At 51.6% G+C, this 23,984-nt stretch overlaps 2 protein-coding genes across 2 annotated transcripts in view; one reads left to right on the forward strand and one right to left on the reverse strand.

Moving 5' to 3' along the window:
- The window catches only part of SHMT1 (serine hydroxymethyltransferase 1), a 28,764-nt gene extending 17,281 nt beyond the window's left edge, over positions 1–11,483 (forward strand). The window contains exons 4-12 of the mRNA XM_003420665.4: positions 1,617–1,732; positions 2,067–2,227; positions 3,924–4,005; positions 4,481–4,693; positions 6,206–6,322; positions 8,034–8,156; positions 10,203–10,319; positions 10,772–10,882; positions 11,311–11,483. Of these exons, the coding sequence (XP_003420713.1) occupies positions 1,617–1,732; positions 2,067–2,227; positions 3,924–4,005; positions 4,481–4,693; positions 6,206–6,322; positions 8,034–8,156; positions 10,203–10,319; positions 10,772–10,882; positions 11,311–11,483 (1,213 nt within the window). The remainder of the gene's footprint in view (positions 1–1,616; positions 1,733–2,066; positions 2,228–3,923; positions 4,006–4,480; positions 4,694–6,205; positions 6,323–8,033; positions 8,157–10,202; positions 10,320–10,771; positions 10,883–11,310) is intronic.
- Positions 978–23,675, reverse strand: SMCR8 (SMCR8-C9orf72 complex subunit). Its single transcript, XM_003420664.4, has 2 exons — positions 20,837–23,675; positions 978–17,178 (listed from the first exon to the last, which is right to left on the reverse strand). The coding sequence occupies exons 1-2, from the start codon at positions 23,191–23,193 to the stop codon at positions 16,725–16,727; spliced, it is 2,811 nt and encodes a 936-aa protein (XP_003420712.1). The 5' UTR covers positions 23,194–23,675; the 3' UTR covers positions 978–16,724.
- Positions 23,676–23,984: the final 309 nt, after the last annotated feature.

The following is a 23,984-nucleotide window of genomic DNA, read 5'->3' on the forward strand; positions in this document are numbered from 1 at the left end:
GTGCCACGCAGGGGCGCCAGCTGATGGCAGGTTATCATTTAATTGATAATTGACAATGCTCTTGGCTTCCTCAGTGATTAATAAAATAATGGTCATTTTATAATTGAGGACATCTTAAATTGATGAACGAAGTGCTGAGTTCTAAGCATTGAGCTGAGCGTGATTGTGCACATCCCCTATTTTCACATCACGGCCTTACTTTGAAGTCAGCATTGTCATCCCCTCTTAAAAATAAAGAAATAGGCCAAGGAAGCTGTGCCAAGTCTGTGAGCAGCAGAACCAGGGGCTGACTGCATCTGTGACTGTGAAGCGTCAGCGCTCTGCACAGTCCCCTGTTGCTGAGACTGCTCAGTGCAGAGAGGCGAGCCGGGAAGGAGCATCGGGGTCTGGTCTTATGTCTCCCTCCCTCCCCTCTGTCCCCATACACCCCCGGCAGTCTGCAAGTCTGCTGTCCTGGGTGTGGCTGCTCTCCTGCAGCCTGTGGCAACTCACCTTCTGTTGCCTGGAACCATAGAATGTGAGGCTGAGAGGGGCCCTCAGGTCATCTAGTGACATCTCCCCCTTTTTAAGGCTCATTTTATGAATTTATTAATTACTTAACCAAAAATAATTGTCACTAAAAACTAAATAGAATGAAAGCAAGGACTCAGACAGATACTTGTACACCTATGTTCACAGCAGCACTATTCACAGGGTGGAAACAACCCACATGTAATCAGCAGAGGATAGATAAACAAAATGTGGGATATACATACACTGGAATTCAGCAATGATAAGGAATGAAATTCTGAGACATGCAACAACACAGATGAACTTTGGAAACATGATGCTGAGTGAAATAAGCCAGACACAAAAGGATGAATATTGTATGATCTCGCTTATAGGAAGTATCTAGAATAGGCAAATGCAGAGAGACCAAAGTTTATTAGTGGTTCCTGCAGGCTGGGGGAAGGCGGGGCCGGGGAATTACTGCTCACTAAGTACATAGTTTCTGTTGGGGATAATGACAAAGTTTTGGAAATAGAAAATGGTGACAGTTGCCAACATGATGAATGTGGTTAATGTCACCGAACTGTACACTTAATAGTGATTAAAATGGCAAATTCCGTTATATATATTTTACCACAATTAAAAAAAAAACTAAGTAGAAGTGTAGGTAGTTCAATCATTTATTCACTTTAAAGGGCTCTTAAAAATGGAAAAAGTCTATTTACGTTATCATTTTTTTAAAAATGTGAAATCATCCCTTCGAATATTCTTGGTATTCTTAGTATTTGGAAGCAGCAGTGATCTAGCATTAATGACTTTCCCTAATACAAATCTAGGACCCAAACTTCTGGATTTGGGGTTTTTACTATTTTATAACAGCTTTATTGGGGTACAATGCACATACCATACATTCGCCATTAAAGTGTACAATTAGTGGGTACCCACTCTTACAGATGAGGAGGTGCTTGCTCGGCGGCACAGCTGGTCTGGTCTTCTACTCGAGGTCCCAGAGGCCCCAGTGAGAGGAATGGGGCTGGTGCAGGGCCCCTCTGCCTCTGCCCGTGTACCATCTCTGCTGGGACTGGAAGTCAGCCAAGCAGGTCTGAGTCTCCTGCCCTCCCCCACAGGTACTATGGCGGGACGGAGTTCATTGATGAGCTGGAGCTTCTGTGCCAGAAACGGGCGCTGCAGGCTTACAACCTGGACCCCCAGTGCTGGGGGGTCAATGTCCAGCCCTACTCAGGTAAGGGCTGACATTCCCTGAGAGAACTGGCCAAAAGCAAAAGTGAAAAATAAGTCGACCCTGTGCTGGGTGGGCACATCTTCCTCCCTGGCTCATGGTCTTTCAGCTGCACTGCCCCCTCCCCTGGCAGTACTCTTTCTCCCAAATGTTCCCCACCCCCCACACACATACTCTTATTCTCATGCGGATGGGGCAGGGGACCCTCTGGGGGCTCGTGGAACCCCTACTCAGGAATCTGTGTGGGAGGCTGGGCCTGTTCTCCCCAAGCCCCTGGGAGCTGCACGGTGCCTCCGGAGTAGAAATAACCGTGTCTGCTCTGGCCCACCCGTTGCAGGCTCCCCTGCCAACTTTGCGGTGTACACTGCCCTGGTGGAGCCCCACGGGCGCATCATGGGCCTGGACCTGCCCGACGGGGGCCACCTGACCCACGGGTTCATGACTGACAAGAAGAAGATCTCGGCCACATCCATCTTTTTTGAATCCATGCCTTATAAGGTTAGTGCATGCGTCTCTGGTGTGCTTCCTCAGGAGACCCCCATGTTGGGCTGCATCTGCAGGAATGAAGTTTGGTTCATGTGGCAATACAGGAAGTCTCCACGGCTCCTGTTTCTCCTTTTCTTGCCCTGAATAGGGAGATCTCTTGGGACTTAGTGAAGGGAAGCTGTGGTCCAGAGGCAGAGGGACTGCCTTGAGGCAACCACCAAGGAGGTTTCATCTGTAGTGGGGATGGCAGCTTCTCAGAATTACTGGGACAGCAGCAACCAGGATAAAAGTTACAACCACCAAGTCAACTACAGCCAGATCCGCACCCTACCTCGCACCGGTGAAACAGCTACCTCCACAGCAGATGCCACCCTTAGCCAGCTACAGCCCTGCTCAGAATCACAGCAGGCCAGCAGCTGCTGGAACAGCAGCGTCCCTGGCCCTAGCACCAATACCAGCATCCTGGGCATCAGCCACAGCCCTCCACAGCCAGTTAGGGGAGCCCCTGCAGCCAGAGAGGTTAGAGCAGGGCGACACGGCCCACCTCTCCACGTCCACTGCCTCTGGGTGGTAGCAATAGCAGTCACAGCCCAGGCTCCTGCACTCTGTGGCTGCCCTCACTGCCCAGACCTACCCTCTGCCAGCTATAACCCATATCAACAGTACACCCAGTATGTAACCATTTTCTGGGTGGTGCAAACAGTTAAGCTCTCAACCACTAGCCAAAAGGTTGGTAGTTTGAACTCACCCAGAAGCATCTTGAGAGACAGGCCTGGAGATCGGCTTCTGCAAGACCACAGCCTTAACAACCCTGTGGAGCTCTACTGTGACACGTGGGGTTGCCATGAGTCAGAATTAACTGTAACAAACAACAACTGTCAAAACCAGTGCCCAGGGCTGCCTGGGGCCCTGTCCATAGAAACAACACGATTTAAAAATGCATGATAGAATTTGAGGGCTCCTGGGAGGCATGGTGGTTTCTCCATGCAGGTTTAAGGACAGCAGAGAAGAGGTTCGTGCGTATTCGTCACCCAGGCAGTGCACAAGGTAACCGCATCATGTCAGGAGCCTGCTGCCTGCATTGTTCATTGTCAGACGTGCCGTTCCTGGGGTATGCTGTCTTTCCCACCATGAACAGAAGGCACCAGAGCCTCTCAGTCTGGTGAATAGCGGACACAGTATTGTTGACTGATGGGTGCTGGTTTCCACTTTCAGATGTCTGTTGCAGTCTGTTGATCATTTGATTTTTACTTAGCCTCTGTCTCAGTTCTTGTAAGGGTGCGTGTGCTCTTTGGTGTGCAAGTGATAGTTCATTTCTTCTCATTGAAGGGCTAGGTGTTTCAGTTCCAGACATCATAATTGGCCAAAACTCATCTTGAAGATGGGCTTTGGACCATGTAGCCATAGTAACCAGCTGTCTAGTCCAGCCCAACTCACGGTGAGCCACGTGTGTCAGAGTAGAGCTGTGCTCCATAGGGTTTTCACGGGCTGCTTTTTCAGAACTAGGTCACCGGACCTTTCTTCTGAGGCATCTCTGGGTGGGCCCAAACCTCGAGCCTTCTGTTTAGCAGCCAAGCATGTTAACTGTCGGCACCACCCGAGGACTCGGAAGAAGCCATTGTAACCTTGACAGCTGGCTCAAGTTCAAGAAGAGTGGGCACAGGGTGGCCAGAGGGAGAAGGCTGAGCCACCGTCTTGCCTCCCACAGGTGAACCCCGACACTGGCTATATCAACTATGACCAGCTGGAGCAGAATGCCCGCCTTTTCCACCCAAAGCTGATCATTGCAGGTGACTCGCTGGGCTGAAGGCAGCCTTAGTTGTCAGCAGATCCCATGTGCCTTTGACCTGTAGCTTCCCACCCTGTAGCTTATTGTCGTTTCTGCCCTGGGTAGCAGTGTTTCTTGGACTAAGTATTGTTTTTTTCAGCGGGGAGCCACACCCCATGTAAAGTACCTTAGAAATTCAGGTGTGGAGTAACAGCCGAAAGGACAAATGTGTGTGCATGCTGATGTCAGTACCAGGGGAATAACTAATCGGGGGTGGTAACCTAGTGGGAGCCACCCTGATCACCGTGACACTCAAGGGCTGGTCAGTGTCGTTGCCTTTAGCACTTATCCATTTTTGTTCTCAGAGGTCTTGGGCGGCAGAGGGCAGTGCTAGGCTCTCGAATCTGCACATCTGGTATCCGCCTGTTCATCTGCAGTTCACCTGGCCCCGCTGCTAGGGCCTTCTCTGATGTGACAGTGTCACTGTCCCCTCCCAGGTGTCAGCTGCTACTCCCGAAACCTGGACTACTCCCGTCTGAGGAAGATTGCCGATGATAACGGGGCGTATCTCATGGCAGACATGGCACACATCAGTGGGCTGGTGGCAGCTGGCGTGGTGCCCTCCCCTTTTGAATACTGCCACGTGGTGTCCACCACCACCCACAAGACTCTGCGAGGCTGCCGGGCTGGCATGATCTTCTACAGGAAAGGTTTGCTTCCCGAGGGCCTGGGCACACGGGAGTAGTTTGTGTTTCTCCTGGGGGATTTAGATTTGGTTTAAGGAACTGGAACGAGCTCTGACCTTGGATCCCTTGAAGAGCTATCTGGGGAAGGAACAATGGCGGCTTTGCAGAAAGGACTGGAGGAGGAATCCCGAGCGGCAGCTCTCCTATCGTTCCTTGTGTGACTGAGTCCAAGGAAAAGAGGAAGTGAACTGGCACCGTTGTGTGTCTGTACTGTACTGGGTGCCTCTTGCCCCTTGTCTTAGCTAATCTTTGCCACGAGAGGCAGGTGGTGTTTGAATGGTGTTTGAATGGGCACTGCCTGCCATACAGCCATCATCTTGGTGAATTCACTGTGCTCTAGCATGTTTCTCCAAAAAAAGACTCACAGTAACCAAACTGTAAGGCACTGATGTAAAAACCATTATTCCAGTTTAGTAATTTTAGTGAGGAATTTCTCTTCCAGTTGTGGAATATTTATAGCCCACATCTAGACTCCCCGCTTAATTGGGGAATCTCACCCTGGAAAGACCGAGCTAGTAATCAGGTCCTCGTTCAGCCCGTGGTGAGAACTTATGAATGAACCTGAGTCAGAAGAGAAACAAGCCCTGTAGTAACGGATCACTCTTATCTCTGCGCAGCTCCCATTGCTAGACTCTTCCACTTGCCTATTTCTGCTTCTCAGGGTCCTGCTGCCTTCACACCTCTGATGACCCATTTCTAAGGGAGGTGGCTCTTCCCACATGCCTGGGAGGATTCTGCCTTTTCCACTATGTGTGGGTGTCATGAGTGGAGCCCATTTGGGGCCAGACTCCCCAGGTGACTCACCCTGGGCCTTGCTTGGCCAGTGTTCTAGGGCCGTGGTGTGTCCTCTCTCCACCACATTTCCTCATCTCCAGATGGGGAGTGTAATAATACCATAATAGCCCCTTTCTCTTCCAGCGGCTGCTGTAAAATGCTTAGAGCAGTTGCTGGCTCACAAGGAGCACTAGATAGATGTTACTGGTAGTTGTTGTTTCTCATTATTACTAACAGAAAGGAACCTTATTCCCCTTATCTAGCCCGATAACTGTTGTCCCCTTCAAAGTCATCATCTTGGAGGTGACCGTCTTGGACACTCCTTTTTTGGGGAGATATACCCAAGGCATAGTCTGTTCCAGTCTCAGGGAGGGACACTTTGCCATTTACTTTCCTAAAGCCTCACTACAGCTGTGTGTTGTTAAAAAGAGGTGCTGTCAGGGAAAACAGATGTCCAGCTGAGACCAATGTTCCTACGAGTCATCCCTAACACCTCATTCCCAAGTGTGAGGACACTGGTCAGGAAGGGAAGGGCCCTCTGCTCTGCGGCGCTGGGAACCAGTTCTCCCAGTCACAGGGAGGCTGTGTACCCCTCCCCACCTCTGCTCTCTTGGGAGCTGGAACCAGTCTGGGCTTGAGTCCAAGTAAGGAAGAACACGGGACAGCCCATGTGGTTCCATTCTGATGTTTTTCTTCACCCAGGAGTGCGCAGTGTGGACCCCAAGACTGGCAAAGAGATTCTGTACAACCTGGAGTCGCTCATCAATGCTGCCGTCTTCCCGGGCCTCCAGGGAGGTCCCCACAACCACGCCATTGCTGGTAAAATGCACCTTCAGGCCGATGGCCACGGTGCCATCTGGTGGTTCTCATACCCTCGGCTCATTCTGTGCCCCTTAATTTCTGTCTCACCTTCTATTCAAAGTGTGTGGCAGGAATATCTCTACCCAGGAGCTGCCAACAGGGAAGAGGGACATAGTTGTGACTGGTGGAAGGTAGGGACTAGAGAGAGGCGACAGCCACTCCTCACATGTGGTCACCATTGGGCAAGGCTGAGGTCAGGGCAGGGGCCTTAAAGTGTGTAGAAGGAACATGACCACGAGAAGGTGCAGATAGGGATGTGAGAGGACGTCTGCAACGGAGCAGGCTCTCAGACAAGGCACTTCCCCCTGATGGGTGTCTCCTCCCACATCACTGACTCCCAGGTCTGTCTCCACTGACAACTGGAGGTCTCGTTAAATAGTCTCCTTTCTTACTGCGATTGGTTAGGAAATGCTCTGTCTCGGAGTTATGCCATGTCTTCTTTGGGAGAAAGCAAGTGACGAAACGTATTCATCTGAGGAGCAGTGACAAATGTGTGACCTTTCTCTAGGGAAACACTAGTGTTTAAAAAGAGGGAACTGGGGAAAGCAGCAAAGAAGGGAATTTGAAGTGTGAGCAGGTGGAGAGAAGTCTGGGAGCACGGGGCATTTTCACATTTCTTCAGCCTTGGGGGTAGGGTGTTCAGGCCCACGAACACAGAGTGGGGCCATCTGTGCCAGGCCTCAGGCACTGACTTTCCCATCACCCTCCAGTTTTCTGTCTCCCTGAGCAGCACTCACAGTTGACTCAGGATTCTGGAGGTGGCTTGAATGGTGCAGAGTAGAATGGGGCCATGGACTCTAAGACAGCTGCATGATCGGGCATAAAATCTGCCTTTGGGCAGCTGAGTAGTAACACTCATTTTGTCCAAGAAGAGCTTTTTCTGCGATAATCTTAGTAGCACTAAGCATCCATGCTTAGGGAAAAAGTTACCTCACAAGCAGTTCCGCTACACCATTGTTCACAGCAGCACTGTTCACAGTATCTAGAGGTAGACACACCCCCTATGCACATCAGCTGATGAAGGGAGAAACAAAATGTGGTCTGTCTATTCAGTGGAATATTACGCAGCCGTGAAGAGAAACGAAGTTCTCATACATACCACTGCATTATGTTTAGTGAAGTAAGTCACACGTAAAAGGACAAATAGTATATGATCCCACTTAAATGAAATATCCAGAACAAGCTAATGTGTAGAGACCAAAGTTGATTGGTGGTTACTAGGGGTGGGGGGGGGTGGAGGTTATTGCCTAAGGAGCACTGAATTTCTCTTTGGGGTGATGAAAAGGTTTTGGAAATACAGAGTGGTGATAGTTGCCCAAAATGGTGAATGTAAGTAATGTCACTGAATTGTACACTTAAAAATAGTTGAAATGGCCACTTTTTTTTTGTTATTGTTATATCTGTTTGACCACAAAATTAAAAAATGGGGGATTGAGAAGAGCACATTAAAAAAAAAAAAAAAGGCAGTTCCTCAGAAAGAATCTTCTCCAATAAAGGGCTGGAAATTTAGCCAGGTAATTGTAGAATTAGAAAAATTACCATTTTGTGAGAAAACAAATGTAATCCACCTCCCTTTGGTGACACTGAAAAATAAGGCGGCTCACATAGAAACAGATTTTTTCCTGTTGATCCTGCCCTGTTTTCTGAAACGTTCTCTCCTCCCACCCAGGGGTTGCTGTGGCCCTGAAGCAAGCCATGACTCCGGAGTTCATAGCTTATCAGCACCAGGTGGTGGCCAACTGCAAGGCCCTGTCCCAGGCCCTAATGGAGCTGGGCTACAGCATAGTGACAGGTACCCACAGAAGCAATGTTGTGCCATGTGGCCGGTCCACAGGTGCCCTTCCTTGTGGGGGCATTAAGCCTGGCACCCCACTTATCCCAGTATGGGGTGGCCAATGGGGCAGTCAACCGGTTTCTGCCACTGTAGCTGGGTGAGGGCTTGGGACCACCCCAGAAGTCAGCACACCCTCAGGCTGGAGGGCCTCCTGTCCAGTCTCCCCCTTTCTCACAGTGCCAGACACCTTCTCCATGTGCCATGATGATGGTCATGGTAGCTGGTGTTTGTTACCTGGCTCTGAAAGATGGGCACGTGCTTATGTATGACATAAGGGGCTTAGGTTGAGAGAAGGCTAAAGGCCACACAGTTAGTATGTGGCAGGGCTGGGATTTGGAACAAGGCCTGGCTGTGGTGCCTTTCTATAGAGAAATGCCTCACACCTTCCCATGGAAGGGTCTCCTCCTGAGGGTGAGGTCAGTGTTGCGGTTGCGCAAGCTTGGACGTGCACACGAGTCACCTGGGCTCTGGTTAAAATGCGGGTTCTGATTCTCTAGGTCTGGGTTGGGGGACCCAAGTCTCTGCATTTCTAACCAGATGCCAGGTGATGCTGATGCTGGTGGTCTGGGGACCACACTTTGAGTTACTAGGATGTAAGCCAAACTCCCTCCGGCCCCAGGCATCCAATAACAGCCTTGGCAGCCCTGTGGTGACTTGGGGGAGAAGGTCTCCCACCTGTGTGGCCTCCCAGGCCTGCTTTCACTCTGGTCACTGTCTTTTTCTTGTTCCCTGCAGACGTGGCCCAGTGCAACAAAGCAGGTAACAGTGGCAATAACAGCAGCCCACATTTGTGAGTGCCAGCACCGTGCCAAGGACAATACACAGTATCTTATTTAGGCTTCCTGACAACCTCGTGAACTACTGGTCTGTTTTGCAAATGGGCATCGGAGGCTCAAAAATGTTGAGCTGCCTGACTGTAGCTGTGCAGCAAAGCTGAGACTTACACTCTGCGCCCCGAGGCTGCAGAGCAAAGCTATTGATTAGAGTCAGCTGCATCTTGGTCATCCCTGAAACACACCCCAGTGGCCAAGCCAGAGCACCACTGTCACCTGTTCAAGGTGCCTGGTATAACAACAGTTCAAAGTGGAAAGATCCAGGGGCTTGGAAAACAGGCCAAAGTGTGGTTGGACCCCTGCATGACCGTGGACCGGTTCCACCAAGGTCTCTTAGCCTCCGTAGCATCATCTGTCCACTTCACCGGGGGAGGGGTGAAGTATGTGACAGTGCTAGCCAGGCGAGCGTGGCTGCTGCACCACCTGCATGCTCCCCTGACCAGGCACAGAGGTGGCCTCTGACAGATTTCAGAGACACAGGAAATGGCCAATTGTAATCTGTCTAGGAGAAAACCAACCACAAAGGACGCTGAGCAAACTGTCAGGCCCTCTGGTCCTCTGTGTCACTAGAGTGGACATTTTACCCATCAGCTTCATCCTTCCTCTGTATGATTGATTACCTTGTTTTACTGTGTCCTTTCAAATTCTTAGCTCCTGGGGCATCTTTTCTTTAGCTGCTGTTATTAGCCACTATTGAGTCAGCCTCTGACTCATGGAGACCCCATGCACAATTGAAAGAAATGCTGCCTTGTCCTGTGCCATCTCCATGATTGGTTGCAGATCAGACCATTATAATCTGTAGGGTTTTCACTGGCTGATTTTTGGAAGTAGATCACCAGGCCTTTCTTTCTAGTCCATCTTAGGTTGAAAGCTCTGTTGAAACCCATTCAGCATGATAGCAACACCAAAGCCTCCAACAACAGATGGGTGGTGGCTTGCACATTGACCAGGAATGAAACCCAGGTCTCCCTGAGAATTCTACCACTGAATCACCACTGCCTCCTTTTTTCTAGCAGGGGATTAAAATTTTGGAGAGCATGTGGTGGGTATGCTCACTCCCTTCACCTCATCTGCTGCAGCCTCCATCGCTCCCTGCCCATGCTTCTTAGGTACTTCTTCACCAGGCAGAGTCAGCCTTCTGCATTTTCTGCATGTCCACCTTTTTTTTCAGGTGGTTCTGACAACCATTTGATCCTTGTCGATCTCCGTTCCAAAGGCACTGATGGTGGAAGGGCTGAGAAGGTGCTAGAAGCCTGTTCTATTGCCTGTAACAAGAACACCTGCCCAGGTGAGAATCCTTGGCCTTCCTTTCATCACCTGTCTGCCTTTCTTCTGGGCCAAGATACTTCGCCTCAGGGAGACATCAGGTGATCTGAGGGGTCTGATACACCATTCTGGATGGGGACTGAATCCAGGCTGTCTTCCAGCCTCTCCTGCAGACTCAGCCCTCACCCCAGCAGTTGGAGATACATCCCAGGCCCTGCCAGATGTTAGCCTCGTTTTTAGAGCAAGGGCCACGTCACAGGAGATGACTTTGCTGTTTAAAAATGACGGGCCAAAACGCACTTCTCTCCCCCCATCTGTGATGCCTTGGGCCCTGCCCCTAGTTTTTGGGTCAGTGGTACTATTCTTGCTAGGTCAAGCCAGTACCCTCGAGCCAGCTCTTGCCCAAGCATACTCTGTAAATGCTGAGTGGCGAGTTGGGTGTGGGTTAGGGACAGAATCCCATTTATCTCAAAGGTGACAAAAGTGCACTGCGGCCCAGTGGACTAAGACTGGGGACCCCAGCACTGACATCCCGAGGATTCTTGGAAGAAGACTTCCACCAAGTAGCCCACTTTATCCACAGAGGTAAGGATAAAATTTGGGAGTTTGCCACATTTTATTGGGTACCTGAAGGCTCTAATTGTGACCATGGGTGGTGCAGAAACAGCCACTGAGGGACATTGCTGTCTCCAGGCCAAGTGTTTGTTGGGTACAGGAGACAGCAAAAATCATTCAGCAAGCCATCCTTAGAGGCTTATACATTTCCTGATGTCTGCCCAAGGAAGAGTGCCTGTAAGAATCCCTGCTGAGGTAAATGTTAGTATCTTTGAGTGTATTACACTCACCAGCTGTGGGGGACATTTTGACAATTGTGCTTTGGACTCAGGCCCTTGTCTTCCCCCCTAGTCTAGCATAGGGCATGAACCATGCTTCTCTCCCACTTTGTGGCCTGTGGCCTCAGCAGAGCCACACCCTACTGCTAGCCAGATGCTCATTTGTGTCTTGCTACACAGGGATAGAGCTGACACTGCAGATTCAGAAGGACATCGGTGCCAAGGCTACCCTGAAGGAATTCAAGGAGAAGCTAGCAGGCGATGAGAAGCACCAGACTGCCATCAGGGCTCTCCGGGAGGATGTGGAGAACTTTGCTTCCCTCTTCCCTCTGCCTGGCCTGCCTGACTTCTGAAGGGGCTGCCTACCCACCCCCGAGCAGCACAGAGCCGGGAGGGCAGGCACCGCCAAGGAGCCACTTGCTCAGGGCCAGAGAAGAGCTGCCCCACTGGGGACCATGTTCGTCTCTTTGTGCCCTTGGAGGGGTTCCATTTTGAACCTTCTTCATGTGTCTTCACTAATCAAAATGTGTTTAGAGCCCATTGTTAGTACTCTGGGACAGGTTAAGCGTTCGATCTGAACTTTTACTTTCTCGAACAGCTGCACCTAATTCCTCTGGACAAATGAAATACTGTTTAGCCATTTAGCCTTAATTCATTTGGATGGACAGTGGTATAGGGCAAAACTATTAGACTCCAGTAATTGTACTTATCCTTCTGATAGTCACTGGGCTTTCTCCTAACCTGCTGTGGCAGACAGCAAACCCAAAGCTAATAGCTTCTAAAAGCTGCCCACTGTTAATGTTTTGTTACCTGGTGGGGTGCCAAAAGGAAAGCTGAATTTTGACCATCCTAAAGAAAGTTCTTCAGACACTGCTGTTGTGTGCTTTAAACCAGAACCGAAGTTAGACAGGCCACACGAGGCACCCCCCCAAGAGGTGGCAGGGCTGCTGTCAGCAGCTGAGAGGGTGCTGTGTCTGAGGTATCCTTTGCCCTCCACACCTGGGGCTGGTGGGAGAGCACCAGTGTGCCCCAGTACCATCCCCTCCAGAAAGCCCCTCCCCACAATCACAGGTCTGAGAGTCAGTCAGCAGCCCCAGAGCTAGCTCCCTCCTGTAATTAGGCACCAAACATCACCTTCCCAAACAAACTTTATTTCTCACAAAGCTGAAGTGCAAAACTTGGATGACCATTTCTAATAAGCACAGTAAGTTTTTAACCACAGAATGTCTACAGGAATTGTACCTTTAAAAATACAACCAATTTTTTTTATTTCAAAAATATCTGAACTCAAATAAATTAATTTTCTTAAAAAGTACACTTCTCATACTATTTGGCATTTACTCTGGTTGAACTCTTGTTCAGCAACACCGATAAAATGGTACCACACGTCAGCTGAATGATTCCATCAGCCACTTGTGGGGGCTGCTGCTTGCATGGTGACAGTCACAAACAGACAGGGGAACATGCAGTAATAAAATAGCTTTCTTAAAAAATAACAGGAATTCACCACAGACTGCTTTTCACTGCCACCTTGAAGGCAGCATTTATCTCAACCGAGCCTGTGTGTCCACTGACCCAGTGCACTGAGCGGCAGCAGGGGTACCCTGCGGCCCTGCCTTCCTGGCACTCCCTGCAGCCTGGGCCTAGCTGCTGTTGGTGCTCGCTCAAGTGGGGGCGGGGCAGGTGCTGCAGTCACCCAGTGTGCTGGATGTGGTCCCAGGCTCTGTTTTCGGCCTCCACTTGGGAGCCGTTTTGCTGCTGAAACATGTAATTTTGGGACTCCTCCCCAACTGAGGGTAAATGGATGTATCCAAGGCCCCCTACTACACAGGACCAAGTTCATCTCCTTCATATTGGGTGGAACAACTGACTCCCAGCAAGCCCAGGCCCCATGCCTACAGGTGGGTTTGCTAAGTGTTCCTTCTATTACCTTCATCGTCTGCCTTCCTGTAGCTTGAACCAAACCTTATCTGACAGAACCAGACTATATGAGATGGCCCCAAGGAGAGAGCCCAGGAGAATGTCTGGTGCCAGACGTTATCAGTTCTTTGCTTTCCAGCTAGAAGTAGAAATCCAGGGCTCTTTGCTTTTGAGGTCTGTAAAGATCCGAGTTTTACCACTTTCTATCACAGTGGTGGGGAAAAGCCAGACAGCGGACTGGTTTGCCTGAGGGAGGCGGGAGGCAAAGGAGGAGATGCCTGATTGCTCCCCAAGGGAGCCGGTTCATCCCATGCTAGACATGCCCACCATGAATTCTCCATCAGCTTGAGACTGTGCTGCCAGTCCTGCAGACAGACAACGGCGTGACACTAGAAGCTGGCTGGACATGCAACGCTGGGGCTGGGGGAGGGGAGTATGCGTTCCACATGGATAGGACGTGGGCAGTCACTGCATGTAAGATGTCCAGTGAGCAGACAGCTCTTTGCCTTGAGCAACACTGCGGGAGCTGCAGCAGCCCCAGCCGGGTGCTGGGGGGCGTCCACAGGCCTCTCTGGGATTTTGAGATGTAATTTGTTTGGGGTTGAATTGACAGTGCTTTGGACACAGCAATGCTTTGAAACAGAAATTACAGGCTAGGTGGGGATGGCAGGTGAGCTGCCGTGGGCCATTCCTAACGCCTGTGCAATGCGTGTAACTGCCAGCCTTGTGGTAAACTATGGAAAAGTCACAACTGCTAAAATCCTAAATTTCCACCATGGGAGTGAGGCTCCTAGGGGAACAGGTGAGGCAGAAGCTCAGGCCAGTGTCACACACGTCACAAAGGCCAGAAAATGCCTTCAGTTCTCTAAAATGGGGCTTCTGAAAACTATTAGTGCATACTGCTGGCCTGATCAGGTTTTTAACTTGGGCTGTTTTTATAAAAAGGGGGGTGGGGAAGTGGTAATGGCTTATAGGTGAAGCTGAAACAGACCTCAGACAAGAATAAAGCTTCAATGCCTGGGCCTTCAACATGATACCTATGACTGAAGAAGTCATTAGGGGCACTAATACCTATTTTCTGGAAGTGGTGTTTTTAGATGCTTTATAAAACTCATTAACCTATTACTAAAGCAAAAACCTCAAATGAAAATTCTTCAAGAGATTAGCCCCATTGCATAGGTCTCCCCACCACCAACAGCCATAAGTACAAGACTTTTCTAGTAGGTTCAAGTTTTCCAAAGTGGAGCAGGGCTGGGAGGGCGCAGAGCGTCAGAGTATCAGACATCTCTGCCTCAACTATGACTCAGGTCTAGTACCTTCAATATCCCTTTAAGAACTAGCATACTCTGCGTCAAGTAATCCTTTGAAACTGCCACTCTGAAAAGGTACCCTAACCAAAATTTCAGTCCTGGGGTTCAGCCACTATTCAGTGACACCACCTTCACTTCTGAGAGCAAACAGTTTGAGTGAGCTGCTCCCGGTTTGCCCCTTCTGTAGCTGGCTCCACCCAGGAGACGTGGCTCTGTCACCCTGACTGGTCTTTTGCCTGAGAGTCCTGAGAACCTTCTGAACCGTCCTCAAGGCTAAGCCTCCAAGCAAATACCCACTGAAGCGGACTTCTACTTAACATCAGTGTAATGCATTGCTTCAGCTTCTAGAAGGCCAATTGCTCTTGCGATTCAGCATCTGCCAGAAACTGACCTGCTGCCTCGACCAGCTTCCCAAGTGAGAAGCAGCATTAACTGCAGGTTTCCACACTAGTGTAAAAACACAGGGACAAAACAGCAGCGGCAGTATCAATGAACACCTGTCCATTTTCTTGTCATTTGGGCGCCACAGACCTTTCTTCCCTTTAAGACAAAATACTGCGCTGCTGCAACCTTGGATGCCTAAGTAGACAGCTGTTAACCACCCAGTTAGAAAATGAAGCAGCACTTAAAACACCAGGGAGGGGGCGTGGAGACAGGCAGAGGGAGACAGAAGAACTGGCTTTCTATGCAGCCTTCTTCACGTGCAAACAATGGATATTTCACATTTAAAAACTGCCAAGACATTGCTGGCAACTTCTGTCTCTGAAAATGCACAGCGCAGGCACAGGTACAAAGAAACTGATGAGGCGTGGGCAACGCCATCCGCCACAAAAGGGTCTTGGTCGAAGCCTCATGTGCAAAGCCACAGCCCTCTGAGGGGAGAGGGGGTGCCAGCAGGCACGCTCCTTCTGTGCAGACACCTGTGTGACGGAGGATCACAGGGCGCTGGGAGGCAAACCCTCCCTGGTCCTGTGCGGCTGCCCTCAGTGACCTCAACGGTGCTCCCAAAGCTGACAGTGGGGCTGGGTGTCAGCAGCAGGACCCAAGCAACACTGAAGGCAGTGCCTAGTCTGTGCATATATGTACGAGTGCCCAGGAGCAACTGCTGTGGCTGATTCAGGCCCCTGTGACCACCTTTTTCTTGGAACAAATTAAAAAGAAGCAGTAACATCCAGAGTATTCCTACTTGTGGGGAAAAACAGTTTCTGAAAAAAGGTGTAAATTCTTCTTGCAGGAAACTTTTCCTTAAGCCCCAGGGAGGAGGGGGCCTGCGGGGGTGGTGGTCAGGGTGGGAGGCGGTGGGGTAGATGAACAGAGGCTTTTCCTTTTTTCAGTCTCAAAACGCCTTCTGTGGAGGTGGGACTCGGGGGGGAGGGCAGTAGAAGCATGGAGAGGAGCCTGGCTTCTGCAGGAAACCCCTCCCAAGATTACTGCTGCTGGGTGGGCTTATACCGCATTGGCCAGGCAGACAGAATGCTGCTGCCACCTTGTCAACAAGACCCCGTACGAGGTAGTACCATGGTTGCAAAGGGTTGCTAGGGGTGAGGGGACTGCATTGGAGGGGGGACATGACTTCTGCTGAATCTGAACATTTCTGCAGACCTTTCTCAGGAGAAAAACGATGGCTCGATCTGTCCAGAAAAGGCAGTGGGCTGTCCCCAGGAGAGCACAGTGGTGACTGCACGGGCAAGCCAGCCCCACCCTGAGTACTGGGTATCTGTCTACCTCCGAGTGGTGCCTTTCCCAGCAGGGACCAGCAGCTCAGCTCCTGCAGTCATTTCTACTGACAGTGTACCAGCATGTCTCCCTGGGTGAGGCAGCGAGGGTAAGGGTGCTCTCTCTCTTGTCCTCTGCAGCCTTGGGGCCCAGGAAGCTGGTGGTGCGCCTGCCCCTCCTCCTCACTTGTTCAGGGGCCTCCAGCTGGGTCTGAATGAGGCCAAGTGTGTTTTGTCATCCTGGGTCAACAAGTGCTGAATGTGGCTGTGTGCTCCGTCCACCTAGGCTCTGGTCTCCTGCTCTTCCCCACCCACCTGAGGGACGCTGGCTCTTCTTCTGCCCTGGCTGCCAGTCCTTGGGAAGACAGGAGCCACTCCCAATCTTGGGCCATTCTGTACCTGGCACCAGGAGGGGCTGTTATTGCCCCTCCAGATGCCTTCCGAGAGACCCAGCCTCTCATCTCTGCCCATGCTCAACACTCAAGCTGCCCAGAGTCATCAGTCATGGTGGCCACCTTGATTTCCTTCCCACCGACAACACAAGTCTCAACAGTCAAGCTTAGACAACTGCTTGGTCATGCCAACCACTTCCCCCCTAAACCCCTCTGCCCTGAGTCAGAGGTCTTTGTCACAGTAGCTGGGACCAACCTCAGATTTTATACAAAAAGCTGGGGACATAGTCAAACCTGAGCACGGGGTGGCTGGTCCCAGGAGACTCCTGCATGTACCGCAGCTTTAGCAGCTCGGCCAGGTACTGGACCACCTTGACATCCTCATTCACCAGACCCAGGTTCAGCTTCAGGAAGCTCACCTGGCGACTGGCCACCAGTTCCTGTGTTTCCCGGTTGTGCGCAGGCAGATGCAGGTGGTGGCAGAAGGTGTAGAGGAAGGCCTTGGAACAGAGCTGGGTGAGCATGCTCTGGACGTGCATGTAGTAAGTGCTGCCCCGCTTGATTTGGGTGCGATGGTCTGCCAGCCGGGGCACAAGGGTACCTCTGTACATGGGGCAACGCAGGGTCTTGTTATCCAGATCCAGGATGCTCGTATAGCGGCTATAGCGGCTCAAGGCCTGGAGGGTGCCAGCGCTGGCAGGAGAGGCCACTCTGAAACAGACAGGCAAAGGTCAGCAGGAAGAGAAGTGCAGGAAGACGGAGGCTGAGCCTAGGAGGTGTGAGCATTCTGACTCCAGGCCAGCTCCGCCCGGCCAGCACTTATTGGCTCTTTCTGGAATACAAATCTGATTATCACACTGTTCTATGGCTCCTCACCACCCTCATGATGGTGGCTGAACACCTTGGCATAGCCCACAAGCCCTTCCTGGACTGACTCCTGCCAGCTTCTGAGGCCTCATCCATTACCTCCCCACATGGACCCACCTTTGAGCCACGACCAGCCTTCTGCAGGGCCCCCAAATCACTGAACTGTTTACTTTGCCTGGAATGCCCTTCTTCCCTTTTGTACTTGGTTTATACCAGTTGGTCAATAAGAACTTTTTCAGCCTTCCCTGATCCCTCAATCTGGAATAAATGCCCCCCTTGTGTGCACCTTTGCTTCCTTGCTGTGTGACCTTGGTCACATTCTTGAACCTCTCAGAGCCTCATCTACAAGATGGAGGTAACAGAACCTACCTCATGGGGATGCTGCTGGGATTAAATGAGTTGTGGTGAGAGAAGTGTCTGGCCCTCAGTAGCAGCTAAATGCTAGCTGTGGTTGCCACTATTACTACTCATAGCCTGACACTTCCCAGGGTAGGCACTGCTGCTTACCTGTCTCTCCATGGAGCACCAGGGTTGAGTCTGCCTTGGCCTAATGCCCCCCACTGCCTAGTACGGGCAGGAAGTATACTTCCACGGGAAGAGAAAGTTGATGTGGTCAGCCTCAGTAAGCTGGTTCTTAACAAGCCTCCTCTAGATCAGTTTTCCAGAGCTGGGATTACCCTGTACAGTCTGGCAAATGGCTGGCTGACCAGATTGCACAGACTATCACACCTCAGAAATTTAAGAGCTTGTGTTAGGTATAACGTATTTTTTAAAAGAGTTGACAGTAACTTGGAGCCAAAATAGTCTCACAACATTTTTTCCTTTTGGGTTTTATTATCTTTTCAAATATTTAATAATCATTACTGAACACCTGCTATATACCAGGCACTGACCTGGGAGCTGTGAATGGAATAAAAAGGACCCTGGAATTCTTGTCCTGAGCAAGCTCAGTGTGGTTGGGAAGAGAGCTGCACGCAAGTACCCTGATGGGAAGAGGGACATGGCCAAGGTCTCCTGAGACACCTTGAGAAAATCAAAGTGGGGTCATGGAGGAGCTGGCACTGGAGGTAGGCCTTGAAAGCAGGGTGGGCTCTGGGAGAGGAAGAAGGCATTTCAGATCCAGAAAAGCACAAGCTCAAGGTCCCAGAGGTGGGAGGCAGAGACCTGCACAGGCCGGGCATCTGAGAGCACAGCAAAACAGGGCCCTATCGGCATCCCTAAAAGTTGCCCATGGCTCTACACTGACTCAGCACCCTTATCTGCACCAGGCTATAGATAGCACATATGTGAGCCCTCTCAACAACTCCAGGAGGTGGGTGCTGCAGACTCCACCTACAGAGGCACCACAGGATCCGGTGAATGCAGGAGCGAGATGACTGGGCCACATTCGCACAGCTGCTGGGGCAGCCCAGGGCTGGGGCTCACAGCACCCCCTGCCCCCTCTCTAATGGGCAGGCCACACTGCCACGGACTTTAACCTCGTGATGCTTCCCCTCCACTGCTCACCTCCCCCTGGGGTTTCTCTGCACTGCACTGGCAGGGGAGCTGCAGCAAGTGCAATGCCTACTCTACTTCTGGCCCCTCAGCTGATCCTCAGTGACATGTTCCCCAGGGACCCCGATCCATCGCCCCCATGCCTGAACAGGACCCTCTGGAGGCAGACATCCCCAGTTCCTAATACCGGAGCACACTCGGGTTTGAGAAGGGAAATTTAACCAGAGAAATAATCACTCACTCTCCCACTTGGGATTCTTTGCAAAGATCTCAATTCACTGGACCTCTGGCTTTTGCAGGAAAGAATGTTTAAAGAATCTGTTTTCCAGGCTACTCTCTGAAGGCTGGTGGGTGAGAACCACATGCAGCCTCTGTGCAACTGGCCTGCGTCCCCTACTTGGATCTCAGAGGAGACCAGTCAGTAGGGGTCAGATGCAAGAGGCCCTTCAACAGACTTTATTACAGGGTAGATCTCCTCAGCTCCAGCTGCAACTGAGCAAACAGCCTCAGATAGGCCAAGCTGCCGACTCCAGGTCCCACAGCAGTGATGGGGCTGGGTTGGGGCTGATCCTGGAGGCCACGCTCTTCCTGTCACCACTGCCATGATTAACTCACCTTGTAATTCGGGCACTAAGTACAGTGCCTGGCACTCAGCAGACCTCAGTAAATATTTGAGAAATGATCACTCAAAGACCCAAGCCTCTTACTTCCTACAGAGCAACTGAAGCCTACAGTGCTGGGGCGACATGCCAGAATGTACCCCGTGAATGAACTGGTGTTAGAGCTGGGACCAGAACACACCCTCTCTGGTGGCCCAGCACCCACATGACCTTCAGTAGATTCTCAACAAGCCCTGATAGGGTAATGCATTGGCTTAAGTCAGACACGACTACCCCAGGTAAAACCTAACGCAGCAAGGGCTAGGGAAAGCTCCAGGGGAGTTCCACAGGAGATAATACACCTCATTAATCTTCAGGATTAATGAGAAAGTAGGAATATTAGAAGAATTCCTAACTGTTGATTAAGGTCTTGAAGAAATTCATTTGACCCTTTCCACGTAATGTGAGGAAGACAAAGTCAGAAGAGACCTTGATGATCACCTAGTTCAACGGCTTTCTTTTACAAACAAGGAATATGGGGCTCAGAGAAGGGAAGTGCCTCGTTCAGGGCCACAAAATGAGGAAACTGAACACGGTGAATACACAGAGGGAAAGTGCCCCTTAGCAAGGCTTAACTCGTTGAGCAGTATTTGGAAACACAAAAGGAATCTCTCAAAGCAGATATCAGTAGCATGGGGAGATGAAACCTAACATACTCAGAGAGCGGAAGAAGGGACTGGTCATGGCATTTCCTTATTCAGACAGGCTCCTCGGGCAAATAGAACAGCGAGGGCCAGAGGACACCCTGCCGTCCCTATGTGACAGCTGCCCTGAGGACACCCTGCCGTCTCTCTGGGACAGCTGCCTCCTCTGAAGATGCCCTGCCATCCCTCTGTGACAGCTGCCCTCTCCGAGGACGCCCTGCCATCCCTCTGTGACAGCTGCCCTCTGTGACGGCTGCCCTCTATGAGGATGCCCTGCCGTCCCTCTGTGACAGCTGCCCTCTCAGAGAAAGATCACAGCCTCTGAGGAGCAAATCGTTTACAGGAAGGACCTGCAGTCCACTTGCTCCCAAACTTTGCTGTACACAGAAAAATTTCATTTCTTACCCCAGCCCAACCGATTCAGAGTCTCTGGGGATGGTGGCCAGGAATTCGTGATTTAAAAAATTCTCATACAGCAGGGTTGGGAACCACTTAAGAACTGCAAGCCCTTCCCATGACAAACACAGAAGCTGAAGGCCAGGGGAGAATGATCTGCCAACAATAACACAGTGAGTTGCTGGGGAACCCCAGCTGGAAGCCACAGGTCCCTGAATCTGGGCCCACCTCACCCAAAGAGATGTGCATTTGAAGCCTCCACCATCTCTAACTGGACAGGGCCCTTCCCTACCACCTGTAACCAGTTACCTCTGCAGGCCAATAAGCTTCCACTTCTGAAAATCCGTAATGTGCAAAGGGGAGGAAACCCAGTGCTTCACAGGCTTGGCATAGCAGCCATAATTGGGGACAAAGATGGACAGCGCTGTCACGAGCTTCCTGACGATGGCCTCATCCTCCCCCAGGACCACAAGTGTCCTCCCGCTGAGCAGCGAGTAGATGGCAGGGTGGGCAAAGGGATACTGGCGGATGAATTTTAAGGCATTCTGGCCGGCCCTCTTTTTATGCCTCTCAGAAGAGGAGCCGGGGGGATGCACAGAGGGAGTCCTTTCTGAGCTGGTGGAGGCCACGCTGCTCACATAGCTGGTGGAGTCTGAATAGTTGTCCAGGCTGGTTTTACTGACATCCCGGCTGGCCAGCAGGCAGCTAGGGTCCAGCTCATAAGCCGGGAAGCTTTCGGAACTGTTGTCTTGGGAAGGGCTGACATTTTCCACTGCAAAGTCCACATGGAAGCCCTGGTCCTTCTGTCTATAGCTTTGTGGAGGGATGCTCACCACTCCATCATTGTCAGAGAGCTTGTGGGGAGGAGTGGGAAGTGGCATCAGCAAGTTGTCGCTTTCCTTCCCAATACAGCAAGAGGAGTCGGTATGTGATGGGGTGTTTTCCAAGTTGCCCTCCTCTGCCTCCCCCAGATCCGGGGGGCTGATGCTTGCCTGGAAGTGGATGGCTCCCTCACTGTCATCTGCACATGTTTCCTCTTCGTTAATGGCACTTGGGTAGCTGGCCTTAAAGTCATCAGGGATGAGTGCCTCAGAGGGGCAAGTGCTGAGGACTTCAATACTGTCCTCACTAATGGTCCTCTGGCTAACCGCCTTGCTCCGGACCACCTGGGGGCTCAGCGGTACCGTGAGGCTGGCCTGGCTGTCAGATTTAGATAGCACAGAGGTGGACTTCTCGGTTCCTAGAACCTCAATGCTTTCACCACTGCTGATACTCCCTTTCATATCCATATCCAGGTAGTCCAAGTTCTCCTGCAGGTCAAAACTGCTCACTTCTGTCACCTCTGCTTCCTTGTACTCCTCATTTCCAAGTTCCTGCTCCATCTTGATCACCACGGACTCCACGCTGGACTTGTAAGAACCAACACTAATTAACACTTTGGGAATCAGACATTCTTCCAGAGACCTGGAAGGTGGCCTGTCTTGACCGGGCTCAAGGAGCGCGCTACCTTGTTTCTCTACCATCCTGTCAACAACCTCCACAAAATCTTCAAAGAGAAAGTTTGTTATATGCTGTTGCTTTAGAAGGGCTCTGTCAATTTGGCTGGTCAGAAGGTAGCATAGGTCTCCTCTGAACATGTGCTCAATGTGGCTGAGCTGAGCCAGTGTCTGAGTGAAATACTCAGTGTCACAGAGCTCTTCCAAGGTCTTCAGCTTCTTGTCAAAACATTTGGTGGATTTTGCTTTGATGAGCTTGGGGGTGTAGGTTGGTCTGCAAGTGTAAACTTCTGTGTCAGCAGACTCATCAGGGTTAGAGGTAGTGGATGTCTGACCAGCCTGATCCTGCGTGTGCTCTGCCTCACCCGCACTCAAATCAGACCCCTTCGACTTCCGATATGGGTATGAACGAATCTGTTTCAGCAGGTCTTGATGTTCAATGATGGACTTCTCCACACTGGCCAGCTCATTGGCTTTCTCAATTGCCTGAGATGAATAAAAGCCTTTGTCATTGGCTTTCTTCTGAATCTCTGTTTCTGTGTGCAGCACTGTCCTGGTGTAATCCAAATCTTTAAGCTTTTTTTCAAGTTCCCCAGCAAATGCCTTCCTGTTGCCTGTCTTCAGGCATTCAGAGGCTTTAGAAAATTCAGCCGAAAGCTCCTGGAATTGCTGCATGATTTTGTGCTGGTCTGCTGAGATATAAGCCATGCAAAAGGGCCTCACGAAGCCACGGGCCTCCAGGTCGTACAGGGTAAGGTGGTGCACGTATGCAAAGGCTCCCTCCTTGGAGTCGCCCAGCACCACCTTGGAGTCCTCCACGAAGTTCAGCTTAGGGTAGGCAGAACCAGGGGGATGGCCCACGAACGAGGCCTGGTAATCCACAGACATGATCCGCAGGGAGAAATAATTGAGATCAAAAGTGCCAAAAACTTTGGTGTCATTGGGGATGGTCAGCAAGGGTTGGGGTCCCACTTGCTCGGAGAACTCAGAAATGAGGATGAAGTCCCGCGAGAACTTGGCCCCGGACAGTTTGGACCACGGGTTGGCTCCCTGGCTGGTGAAAGGGAACAGCGGCACCGAGTACTCCTCGGGCAGAGCCGGCTCATTGTAAGTCTCCTCCTCGTACTCGTCCTCTTTGGTGAAGGCCACCACATCAGGGGCGCTGATCATATTTCCAGATGTGAGGAGAGAACATGGAGAGGGTCTGGGAAAGAATGCAAGGGTAGTCAACGCGGGGACGCCGAGCCTCTGGAGTAGGAAACTAAGTCCTTGTGGCCGCCTTTGAGCCCTCAGGAATCCTAGGCTGCCTCACACACACTCGAGGACTCAAAACTCCCACACCCGGCTCAGAGGTGTAGCTTCTCCGGAGCCCTCGACGGCTTCATGAGCCCCAAGGCCTCAGGCCCAGAAGACCGGGGAAGCTGGTTACCCTCCTCCTCCCGCAGCGAGCGCGGCCGGCCCAAGGCACCTGCAGCGAGGTCTCCGGCACTGCCCTGACTCCACCGCGCCAGTAACAGCTGAGTCCGGAAAGGGTGCCTAACGCGGGACTACGGGCCGCCCCCACAGCTTGGGGGCAGAAACCGTTGCGGCTCCTTGGACGCCACAACCAGGGACCCGCTACCGCGGCGCCGCCATCTTTATGTCACATGACTCTCGGCGTCGGCGCCGCGTGACCCGGAAGTGCTCGCGGGAGTTTCCGAGTAGGCGCGGAAGAGGGTGCGGAAGCGTGCGGCGGGGGCGGGACGGCCGAGCAGTGACTACTTCCCCGTACTAAGCAGATAGGCCGGCGGCACCGCCGGAAAGGAGAGTAGCGAGCGGGCGAAGGGGGCGCGTTCGTCCGCCGGCCCGGCGGTTGCCTGGCGGGCTGGTGGGGAGGCGGCCGGAACGCGAGTGGCTCCTGGGGGCGCTCGTCGCCTTAGCTGCGGGCGGCGGGCTGGCCTCAGCGCGGCTCCCCTAGCATG

Source organism: Loxodonta africana, chromosome 2, assembly GCF_030014295.1.
Source record: "Loxodonta africana isolate mLoxAfr1 chromosome 2, mLoxAfr1.hap2, whole genome shotgun sequence".
Taxonomy (NCBI): domain Eukaryota; kingdom Metazoa; phylum Chordata; class Mammalia; order Proboscidea; family Elephantidae; genus Loxodonta; species Loxodonta africana.

Bases quoted from the DNA above. Each gene is read 5' to 3' on its own strand.
- SMCR8 (XM_003420664.4), bottom strand. From the start codon at position 23,193: ATGATCAGCGCCCCTGATGTGGTGGCCTTCACCAAAGAGGACGAGTAC. The intron at 17,179-20,836 runs GTAACTGGTTAC...TGTCTGTTTCAG, and splicing joins AAGCTTATTGGCCTGCAGAG to AGTGGCCTCTCCTGCCAGCG.